The sequence below is a fragment of the Panthera pardus genome, unplaced genomic scaffold (assembly GCF_024362965.1).
Source record: "Panthera pardus isolate Hobbes unplaced genomic scaffold, ASM2436296v1 HiC_scaffold_17, whole genome shotgun sequence".
NCBI lineage: Eukaryota > Metazoa > Chordata > Mammalia > Carnivora > Felidae > Panthera > Panthera pardus.
This window is the reverse complement of record NW_026526732.1, coordinates 39,453,871-39,465,982: the sequence shown is the minus strand read 5'-3', so window position 1 is coordinate 39,465,982 and position 12,112 is coordinate 39,453,871. Positions and strand designations below refer to the sequence as shown.

Below are 12,112 nucleotides of genomic sequence, written 5' to 3'. Positions count from 1 at the left end.
TATGTCAGGTGGAGAGGAAACACAATAAAGTTGAGTGAGGGGAAGCTAATCTCTGAAATCCCAGCAAATCTCCAACTTGCCTTGCACCAGTTCGAGTTACATTTCTCTTTTTGCATGGATTTCCTGGTCCCTGACACTTGTACCTTACATGCTGTATTTCCAAATGAAGCCAAGCACCAACTCCTTCCTGACATTCTTTTCTGTTATAGGCAACAGCATTCTCCTAGTCAACAAATTTCTGAGTTGACTTTGACTCTTGCCTCTTCCTCTCCTTCCCCCATGTGCAAAAACTTGTCAGGTCACATATTCTCTACCTCTTTCTCCATTATCTTGAACTCATTGTCATCTTTTTTTTTCTCATTCTCCGAATTCTAATTCAGCCCTTCAGTAATTTCCGTTTTTCATATTTTCTGGTAAGTGTTGAAATAACAGACAAAATGCCAAGTGGCTAAAAAGACAACATGCCTCTTTCCTTTGAAAACACCATAATCAGAGTTATACAAGAGGAGGCTGAGACTATAAGTAGTTTTCAGAAGAAAAGATCATTTAAATGTTTATATGGTTTTATAGTTCAGAAGAAATGAACTAAACTTTGAAGGATGCTCACCTTATCTCTTCTTAAAGATATGTTACAGAAAAACCAAGACATCTCATTAGTAACTATTACTGGAAAATCCATCATAGGTGGGTTTTGCTTTGATTATTGCTTTGATTATTATTTGATTATTGATTATTATAAGAGTACGTCTTCTAGAAAGAGCAGAGGAGAGACGCTAGAGAATAAACAACAAAATGAAGCATCTACAACCAATGGAAGACTCAAAGCAAGCACTCAAAAACTCTTGTTAAATGAATACTATAAAAAGAGAACAAAAGCCTAAAGATTTTAGATTTAATCCAAAATCTGATGCAAAACCTTTGATAACCTTCCAGGAATTTACTGGAATGGCATGAGTGAAAAGCAGAAATCACTTTTCAATATACTTAGGAAGGAAATAGAACACCTCACTTCCAGCCCTGTCCTCAGCTGTTGTGTGTCCCCCAAGCAGTCAAGTAAAACTGTATTTATCTGTACAGTGAAGATAATTATTCCCACCCACCTCACAGTAATTTTGCAGAGATAATTAATATCACCTGAAAGGGCTTTAGAAACTATTAAGTATTGTGCAATTGTTTGAAACTTTATTTACTTTTTTGTTTATTTGTTTATTTTGAAAGAGAGAGAGAAGGCACACAAATGAGCATGGTGGGGGGATGGGAGGGGGCAGAGAGAGAGAGAGAGAGAGAGGTGAGAGAGAATTCCAAACAGGTTGCGCCTGCTGTCAACACAAAGTCTGGTGTGGGGTTCAAACTCACCAACCATGAGATCTTGACCTGAGCCAAAATCAGGAGTCAGACACTTAACCGCCTGAGCCACCCAGCACCCCGGAACTTTATTTTTATTTTCAGGAATTAAGGAGATTCCAGAGGAATAACAGGTACACTTTTCTAAATAATGCAGAGATAAGCTACGAACCAAACATCTAGATGCCATCACAATTACTTGGAAAAGGACCTGTCAGATGTTTCATGACCCTTACTGCTCAGAAAAGTTTCACAGCATGTAGCAGCCACTTTATAGACTTGATAAATGTGATTATGTAAAAGAAAAGAAAAATAGACCAAAGCGGTATTAACAGTATTCTAAAAATGTAAGTTAACCCCAGTGACTCATTTTTTTGAAAAAGAAATAGTTTCTTCTACTTCTTTTTTTCACCCATGTGACACCACAAGGAGTTCCATATGTGGTTGAAGCATCATCTGGAAAAGAAGAGCAAGGAATCACATCTACCTACACTGACCACCGTAATATTAACTATAGTGGTCAGTTGGACCCAGCTTATTTCTATTCCTCTCCCTCAAGTCTTTAGGAAGACATCCAAACAATTACTGGGAATGAATGCATGTGGAAATTGGCCTTACATAATTTCCTTGGCTGTGAACTGAAGCATGTTTATAAAATATGCCCTTTGATTGTTGCTTAAATTTGAATGCCTCCCTCATAAGTGAAATGGTAAAAATCCATCGTGGCTACATTTAGATCCTCTTCTTTTTCATCTTGGTTCTGAATCACCTGCTGTTGGATCCTTTTTTATGGCTCCAGACGATCTGAATGATCAGAAAAATTACAATCCTTCCATCAGAGTTTTTATGTGATCCTCCCCACATGGGGAGTTGTAAGCCAGCACTACCAACCCCTACACCAGATGGCTAATGAAAGCAAGCCCTAGACAAGTCAAACACTGTTCACAACACATACTAAGGACACACCTCATTTCCCTGCTGGCCTTTTCTCATGTCTTAGGAAGGTCTACATTGCTCCCAACTCAAGCTTTGTTTTCCATTTTTGGTCCTGATTCTATCCATTGGACTTGAAGATTCATCTTGGTTTCTTTTAGTTATCCTTTGATTGTAGAGTGACTACAATCTTTGGTTTGTAACTACCATCTGACCTTTTCTGCTATCCATCTCAAACCCCTGGAAACAAGCCCGAGAAATATTTCAAAATACCAATAACAATAACAATAAACCTGAGTTTAACTCGGATCTCAGTTTCAGTGGAAGAGACATGAACCAGGAAATTCTAACACTGTGAATACCTCTCAGTAAACTAGTCCTTAATCAAGTTTCAATGTTGACAAGAGAAAACCCAAATGAAAGGGAATTTAGGCACTATCTGAAATTAATTTCCAATCATAGACAATAATTTTTCAAAATACAAACCTTAAATATAGTTGACATTCAATTATTGTATAGCTTTTCTGGTACCCTTTATATATACATACATAGCTAATGTATGTATACAGGCAATTCAGGAAACAAAGGAGGTTCCTTCTCTTAATTCATCTTCTGGTATGGTTCCATCGTTATCCCAAATTAAACATTTTCTGTTTCTCTTTCTCCTACACTGCATGGCTTAAAAGACTTATAAAGAAAATCCTGAATTTTTTCAGGGGCTTTTAATTTTCTTCCTCCACACCATATGTCTCACCCAGGGCTCCACATTCCTTATTTTATTTTATCCTCATACTAATTGTATGAAATAAGTATTTTAATTCCTGTTTTAAGAAATGTTAAATGATATGTCTGTGGTTACACAGCTGGCAAGTGGTCAAAGCAGTATTTGAACCTTGATCCTTTTAACACCATGGCCTTTGTTCTTATACTATTCACTTTTGATAAGAAGAGAAATTCATCCTAGAAAAATGTGTCCTCAAGATAAAAAGAAATGAGATATTAAACCATGAAAAACATGAAACGACCTTACAGACACATTACTAAGTGAAATAAGACAATCGGGAACGGTTCCAGTACTGTATCAATCCCACTCTGTGACATTCTAGAAAAGGCAAGCCTATGGAAACCGTACAAAGATCAGTGGTTGCTAGAGATTGGGGGAGGGATGGATAAAGGCAGAGCACAGAGGATTTTTAGGGCAGCAAAATGATTCTGTATGAGACTAACACTATGGAGGCAGGTCATTATACATTCATCAAAAAACGTAGTTTAAAACACCAAATGTGAACCCTAATGTAAACTCTGGACTTTGGGTGATAATGATGTGTCAGTGTAAATTCATCAGTTGTAATCATGTACCACTCTGGTGAGGGATGTTACTAGTGGCAGAGTTTGTTGGAGGGGCTATATAGGAACTCTTTGTACTTTCTGCTTAATTTTGCTATAAACGTAAAACAACTCTAAAAAATAAAATCTATTAAAAAATATTTCCCCATTATATAAACAGACATCATGGACTTTATGTTACTTCATACTTTGCTCCAATTTCTACCTGTAGCACCTGAATCTCACAGTTGAGGCAGGGGGAAAGAGAACAAAAACTAGTCAAAGCTAAACCAATAGAATATGACTCTAGAACAAGTAAAGATATCCACAGGCATCCTATTTCAGTCTCTATATCCCTTCCTCTCTCCCATCATCTGTCTTGCCAGCTTTTCATCAGTTTGCCTCTTTTATCCCTACCACACAGCCTTTAAGTCCAGGAGCAGAAAAGAAAAAAATAAACACAAAACTTTTTCCCAGTATTCTTAGTATTTACTGTTTCATCGATCTGTGGGCAAGAATTCAGACAGGGCACCATGACAATGGCTTTTCTTTGATCTCAGGGGCCTCAGCTGGGAAGACTCTATGACTGGGTTGACTAAGCAGCTTGAAGCTGGAATCATTTGGAGGCATTTTCTCTCACGTGTCCAGGCTATCAGCGGAAAGCTCAGCTAGCCTATCAGTCAAAATACACATACCATTGGCTTCTTCATTGATCTTTTCACGTGGACTTGTTTGGGCACAGTGGCTGTGTTCTAAGTATCTCAAAAGACAATAGGGAAATGTATGACATCTCTATGATCTGGCCTTGAAAGCCACATAGTTTCATTTCTACCATATTCATTAAAGCAGCCACTAAGTTCTACCCAGGTTCAAGTGGAAAGGACACAGACCAAAACTACCAGAAGGGAGGAGTGTCAAGGCCACAGTGTAAGCAGATATGAAATAGGAGATATTATTACAGCCATTTTGGGTAATTTTGTTATATGTTATTATATTTTAAATATCGAAGTATGTATTGCATTTGAATGTTTGGTTAAACTTTGCTCTACATCTTTATTTCTGATTGCCTATTTCAGATTATAAAACACATAATGGCAGGCACAACCATGTTGCATTAATTTACACAAGCTCCATCATAGCACCTTGTACTTGACAATCATAGTATATAATATCATTACTAGTGCTGCAGTTGCTGATAGGTACATGCACTTAAGCGATTATTCTTTACATTTGTAATGTGTTGCAGAAAATCTCCACACTAACCAAAAAAGACATACAGCATCTTTACTCTGCAAGTGAATTTTATTATTCCAATTAGGTCTTGGTTGCTTGAGAAGAGTACATAATTTCTTCTCCCAAGTGAATAGATTCTTGTAAAGCAATAATTGAATCTCACAGTTGAGGGGGGAAATACCACTACCCTGAAGGAACTATCTGTTTTCCTCCACAATTAGTCACTTAGGTTTTAATAGATTATTAAACGGTTTATATTAGTAATCTGTGTGAGATCTTGATCATGAATGCTAAACTCTTTTGAAAAGTTAACTAATGAAAGCAATTGTCCCTTTCCAGTTGATTTCATAGGTGGCTTTGATTCTTATGGCTATCAAGGGCCTCAGAAGACATCTCATTTACAACTACAGCCTATGTACATGTAAGTACTTTATTTTGGAGGTATTCTATGATACTAAAAGATGATTAAGTAAGCACTGCCATGGTGCAAAATAGATGGCATGCAGCTTTCCTTCAACTACATACTTCCAGTATTTTCTCTTCTATTAATGTTGTTTTGGCTGGGATAATTCTAATAACATTTTCTCCATAATTCATTTTTAAATCTAACTTATCAGAAATGCCATCTGTAAAGTTACCTTTAGTCTTATATAAAGTATCAACTACATAGCTAAAAAGCCTTTATTAATATTTCTTTGAATACTTTATTAATACTTCTTTGAATGACCCAAAAGTTATATATTTTGAAAATGATATAACATTATGGGTAGTTATATGCTAACTATACATAAACTATGTATTCTGGTTTTCCCAGGAGAGTCTCAGTTTACATAGGTTGTCCTGGTATAGTTATTACCAGTACCTCTTCTTACTCTCAAAAGTATTCTCATTTGGATGATAAATGATAGGCTATATATAGTTATATATAGTATAACCCTGTAGTTATGTATAGTGTTAAAGAAAACTGAGCAATAATATTCTTTATTCTTTTTCTGATGTGAAGTGAAAATTACGCCAGAAGAGTAACACTGAAATTTATCAGACCCTTAACTCTAGCACTCAAGAGAGCAGACATACAATCAGAGCCTGATTTTTATATCTGTGTTTAGGCAAATTCCCTTGGATAACAACTGATAACAAATTCTATATATCAGCATCAAGTGATATGCTGAATTGCAAGCGAAGATCAAAATAGAAAGTAAGATTCCAATTCATTTTGAAATGTGAGCTTCTCTCTTTGAAGATATGTGTTTGTCGTCATTGTCCTCCACCATTGAATCATTTTGCCTTTTAGTATTGTTAATGTCTAGGATGATAAATGGAATTGGAGTATTTCTCTTCCAAGAGATTAAAGTAATCTTTATACACCTCCTTGTAAGCTTCTCTTTAAAAGGGGAATGATCTATGCATCATGCCTGCACTTTTCTTTGGAAGTATTTGGCAATACCACCCATAAAAAAGACCTGATCTGTTCAGAAATCCACCAATACTGTATGCATTCAAAGCCTTCCCTCTGCAAACAGTGCATCACACAATCTCTTTTGTATCCCCATAACCACTGCCCTAAATCAGCATTCATTACCTTATGTTTTCCTGTCTCTTTCTAATTTTAGTACCTCTGTCCCATCTTCCATGTGGCTGCCAAATTACTCTTCCCAAAGTACCACTTTGACTCTTTCCCCACCTTGTCCCCAAACTATCAATTAATCCCTATTACCTACTAAACAAAGTCCACATTGCTTACCGTAGCTTACAAGTATCCTCTGACCTGGCCCCAATATCTTGCTGAAATATTCTCTCTTCTCTTCAACCCTTAACAACTTTTGACTCCCAACTATATGCAGCTGATGCTAGGAGATACTGGGGAAATGTAATAATGAATAAGAGCTGGCTCCTGTCCTGATGAATCTTATAATCTATTGAGGGCGTTAGTAGTCTGCCATCTTACCCATTTTTTGCCGGTGAAACTAGAACTCTTGCTTTCCACCAATATGACGTGTATTTCTCTAATTGCCCATGCTGTTCTCTTGACACCAAACATATTTTTTTTCCAAGATGAAATACCACTATCCTTCAAATTATATCTTAAAATATATATTTTATGGAAGAGTTTTAAATCTCTTTTTCCTCTGATACTTCTCTTTTTTTTTTCTTTTGCGTAGTACTATACTTGTTTTCTGTTTAGACCAAAATTTCCTGTCTTCCCAGGAAGACTCGATAGCTCACACAAAAAGTAAAATTATAAACCCTTGAAGTTCTTTACCACTCTTCCCTATATTGTATCATAGCTTTATATAAAGTGTTCTATTAAAACATAAAGGCAAAGCAATACAAGACAGTGGTTAAGAGGACCTAGAAGGCAGAGTACTAGAGATGAAATTCTTTATGACCTTGGACATACAACTTGATTCGAGTAACTTTAATTATTCTCATCAAATCTAAGTTTCCTTCCCTGAAAAAGAGAGATGATAGCACATGTACTTCATATAATTATTTTGAATTTATAAGTATATAAGACGTAAAACATGCCACATGGTAAATGCTTAAGAAACATAACTTACTAGTACTGGGAACAATGCTTATGTGAACCAATATTACTCATGAAAAGACTTTATCGAATCAGAAATCAATATACTATACAATATAATATATAATATACTATATTTCATAGTATACGAAGGGATTTCCTCTGGAAACAATAGATCACATATAATATCCACCCAAATAACATGCAACAATATGTGCTCAAGAGTAGACCAGAACATCTACAAAGCTTGTAATTGCTTGTTTCTGACGTTTCTAGCATTTCTTCATCATGTAACACTTCATTGTGTTTATGAATATGAATGATCAATAAACATGATCAAGCTATAATAAGTTACATGTAACCACATATATAGGATTAGCTATCTTAGAGAATGCTAATTATACATAATCAAGTATATTTTTTCAAATCAGGCATCCATAATTCTAATGTCTTTAAAAAGGGGACCCTGCATATTTAATATCCATCATTAAATTCCTGAGGACCAAACTTACCATGATTTTATTAAATAGAGGACTTTAAATGACAAACGAAAAGTAATAAAAATATTATTTTCTTCCTTACTGCCTGGGAACACTAAAATTATGTAAGAAGTTTCAAGTCTCACTGCTCATGAAAAAAGTTGAATGTTCCATGACATTCAGATTTAGGAAGTTAGAATTAATTGCATATAACAAATCACTAGTCAAAATACTACCACTGCCCCTTCTACAAAACATCCCCTTACCGGACTTCAAGTTCTACAACACTGAGATTTTATTTTACAGATGAGGAAACTGGAGGAAGAGAAAGGAAAACAAAGGTCACACAACCTGTTAGTTGTGCCACCCCCAATTATCAATCAGTTTTCCTAACCCCTTAGTTCAGTGTTCTTTCCAAACTCTTAGACCTGTGAGTTTGCTCTGGCATTCATTATATTTCCTGATTTTTAATGTACTTAGTTGTACTTCTCACACTAACTTGGCTGCCATACCTCCAAACATGCCTGCACCCCTCCCTTTCTCTGCAACCAACTATCCTCTTCGGATTTTACATTATGCAGTAGCCTTCAACGTGGTAGCCTTCAGAACCCCTCATTTGACAGCCATCGCCTATTCAAACCCTGTGAAAAACCAAAAGTGACTCATGCATAAATTTCACCCCTGCTGAGAGGAAGGGACCCGAACATCTCCTATGTCTTTGTCCTTTGGGGAGTAGCTTTTCCTGTCAACCTGCCATAAATAAGTCTCATAAAGTAAGAGTAATTCAACATCATGGTCCGGTTCAAGCACTTTCACAATATTATATAGCAACTGGAAATAAAAGCTGTTCCTTAGAAGGAACGCAAATGCTTAAAAAAGTAATGTGCAGTTTTAGCTGTGGGATTTCCATTATGCCCAGCAAATCCGTGGCTAAGAGCTTTGAAAACACTGCCCTGACTGACTCCCATTCACAGCCACATTTCAGTTCCTACAGTCATTGAATAGACAGCCCTCTCTTTTTTAGTTAAGTTGGGAGAATGTTCTGTAATTCTTTAGATTATCTATCATCCATCCTAAAAGAAAAGGTTTTCATAAATTTGTTTCTTATGGTTTGGTAAACTTCTTTGAAACAAATAATAGCCATGAAGCTCCCTCACAAAAACATTCCCATGTCCACAGGTTAATTTTCTAACAAAGTAGCTGTTTTGACTACCACTGACCTATGTGCCATCGCCAGTAGAGATGTGTTTGGGCTCCCGCAGTATAAACTGTGAGAATATCCCATGGTATATTAGCAACATTTGAAAACACTGCATTCTTTTTGGCAGCCTAATTGTATAGCAATACATATTCATTTCATTTGTCCCCAGAAATGGATTTTAAATTATCATAAGTGGCCACTTTACCCAAGAGGTTACAGAGGAAAAAGAAACGGAGAGGAAAGTTGTCTCATTTTAAGCACAATTTGGGCTTGGACTTTTTTGTGTTTAATTTTTGCTTGTTCTTGTGCTTGGAGAGGTGAGAAAGATGCTGGGCTCTCCCCCTTGATTAAAAACAACTTTTCTTTCTCTCTCTTTCTCTCTACCAGGTCAAAATAATACAGATGGCCTCAGTATGTCAGCTCCTGGACCTTTCAAAGAACTTGTTTTGCAGTGGCCTCCTGCATTTTATGAAGAGCAAGAAGCAACTGAGTTTAAATATATATACATGTTAACAGAACAAACATAAAGCCTCTACATACACTGAGACACACACACACACACACACACACACACACACAGACACAGAGGCACATACTAATTCCTCTTGGCCTCCTCTTTCTAACTGAAACAAATAAATATGCAGGACACTCCCATCTTGGATTTCCTGAAAGTAGGCTTCTTTCTCCCAGGCCTTTGGAAAGTTCATAAGGAGATGTGTTGGTGCCCTCTGCTGGCCGTCACTAACTACTCTGCAGCCCAGCCAGTCGGCCTCTGTGAGCTGCAAAGTCATCCAGGGCACATTAGTTTGACAGCCCTGTCTTCTGCACTCCATACGTCTTGATAGCACCACGGCTACGTAGGCAATGTAATTGCAAAAACAAACAAAACATGCCATGATGACCTTGTAACCGAAGTCCGAAATGGCAGGTTGTTTGCCCTAAAGGCTATACCGTACATACTTGCCTTAACCCACCTAAGTTGTGCGCCCGAGTCTCAGTGCAGACCTCCCCAAGTCACTTCCTTTAGGCTAACACACTGCTATTAATTCCGAACGAGTTTGAGTCTGTGTGTTTCACGTCAAGAAACAGGACTGCATAGCTCAGCAGCTCAGTGTGTCTGTGTACAAAAACTGCCAGCTGTCAGCAAAGTGCTTTATCGTTGAACCTCCATGGTGGCCAAAAACAGACAAGTGACAATAACAACAACAACAACAATAATCATGTTCTTTATAATTCTTAAATATGGTCTTCTGAAGGGGTTGGGTGGGACAAAGTAAAATTTATTAATCTACTAAACTCATAATCTACTGGAAGCAGAGAACAGAAATGGCTTAACTCACTGATTTTATTTACTGCACTCTAGGTGCTTTTATAAGTATCTACAAATGTCTTTTACTAACACAGAAACAGCTGTGGATTTCTATCAACAGAGGCCAACTGAATATGTATTAGCTATGTTTACTCTTTTATATCTAATTCAAATGGAAGACCCTACGTAGGTGAACTTTTTTTCCTAACTTCAGCGTACGAGATTATTTTTTGGGTGGGCGGGGGGAGCAATAGTTACCTTGGTGAAATATTTGAGATCTCTTTGTGGTATTTGGGGGATCTGTTGTGTGTTAGAGTGTATTTTAATCCTCCTGTATTATTGTGGCAGAAAAACTGTGCTGTTAACGTAGTTGGCAACAAGATGCCTTTGGAAACTTAATAGTAGGTCAATGTGTTTATGGAATATTCTGAATTCCTAGGAAATTTTGTTCTATATACTCAAGCATTATTTGGTTTTCATTAGTGGGAAACATAATTAGCTCAGGCTTATCAGGAACTCCGAAGAGTCATGTTTTTTCTTGGATCCACCTGAGATGCTAAAATCAATTTTTTTAAAACTAATACAACATCCTTCAGTGCAGTGAAATTGAGACTTGAAAAGTTACAAATTGGCATGGAGCAATGTTTTCTCTCTTGGTTTCTATGTAGTTTCTTCAGTTATTGGGTTAACCTACTTTGGACCTTAGCCCATCCAGATCTACATAAACCAGCCCCATTACTGTGTTTGCATGGATGTCTGTGAAATACACACATATACATTCAAAAACGATAAAGGAACAAAGGTTATATTGGAACATAAACTAAAAAAAAAAAAAAAAAAAAAAAAAAAGGTTCCGGCACTTGTGCTTGAATTTTCTCAGTGGCTTGTATATGTTTGTCCATACATACATGTATAAAATAAATAATTGCAAACATGTCAGTGAAACCTCATATGATGATTTTATAGTGACATGCATGTTTAATGTATGAGAAAAATATTTACCAATTTATTGTCCTTTGATTCTTAAAATTTAAATACTCTACATGCCAGAAACTATTCTAATGTGACTATTAACATGAAAATTAAAATGAGGTTTCACTGTACATTCATGCTGTGATGAGATTCCACCTTATAGGACATGTATATGGATAGAGATTTAAGTGCACAGAGAACAAGCCCTCATATTCCTGCTTTAAGTTGCAGCCAAGCTACCACTTAATCACTACTATCATCACCACCAAAATTTTCAAAACCAGTTGTTGACTACTAAAGAGTAATTCGTGGACAGGTCTTCTTTCGGGAGCAGTGAGCACAGTAGTGTGATTATATCTGGAAAACCATCTGAGTTGTACAGCTGATTCCTCCTCAAAATCCGGTGAAGAATGCTATTTTTCTAGGCTGAGCTTTTGTTATAAACCTAATATTCAGAAGGCAAGAGTTACAATCCTGATGTGTCTTTTTTTTTTTGCGTTTGTTAATTCTGAATGTATTTTTAACAGAGTGATTTTTTTGACTTACTAGTGTAATTTGCATTTTAAAAATAAATGGAAAAACAATTAAGCTTCTGAGCCATCCCTGAAAGCCCCTCCTTCTCACAGTGTATCTGATTATATCATTGACAAGGAAAACCTATTAAATTTACATGAAGGCAATGCTGATGTTCTGTGCTATGCAGGAATGGATATGTCAGCAATAAAAAGAAATTGCCAGGTCATGGCACCATGTTAGTTCAGTCATAGGTAGCACGCACTTTCATTATC

The 12,112-nt window shown here is 36.6% G+C and overlaps 1 protein-coding gene across 6 annotated transcripts in view; it reads left to right on the top strand.

Annotated features, from left to right (window-relative positions):
- Positions 1 to 11,912, top strand: part of NKAIN2 (sodium/potassium transporting ATPase interacting 2) — a 987,194-nt gene extending 975,282 nt beyond the window's left edge. For 4 of the 6 annotated variants that reach the window (XR_002072090.2, XR_002072088.2, XR_002072089.2 and 1 more), the window contains 3 exons: positions 5,176 to 5,257; positions 5,946 to 6,034; positions 9,431 to 11,912. Coding sequence is in view for 2 of the 6 variants with exons in the window: in XM_019418245.2 (XP_019273790.1) it covers positions 5,176 to 5,257; positions 5,946 to 5,970 (107 nt within the window). In the remaining 4 variants the exon portion in view is untranslated. Of the gene's footprint in view, positions 1 to 5,175; positions 5,258 to 5,945; positions 6,039 to 9,430 lie in introns of those variants that run through there. The other 2 variants (XM_019418246.2, XM_019418245.2) reach the window with 2 other exon arrangements.
- The last annotated feature ends 200 nt before the right edge of the window (positions 11,913 to 12,112 follow it).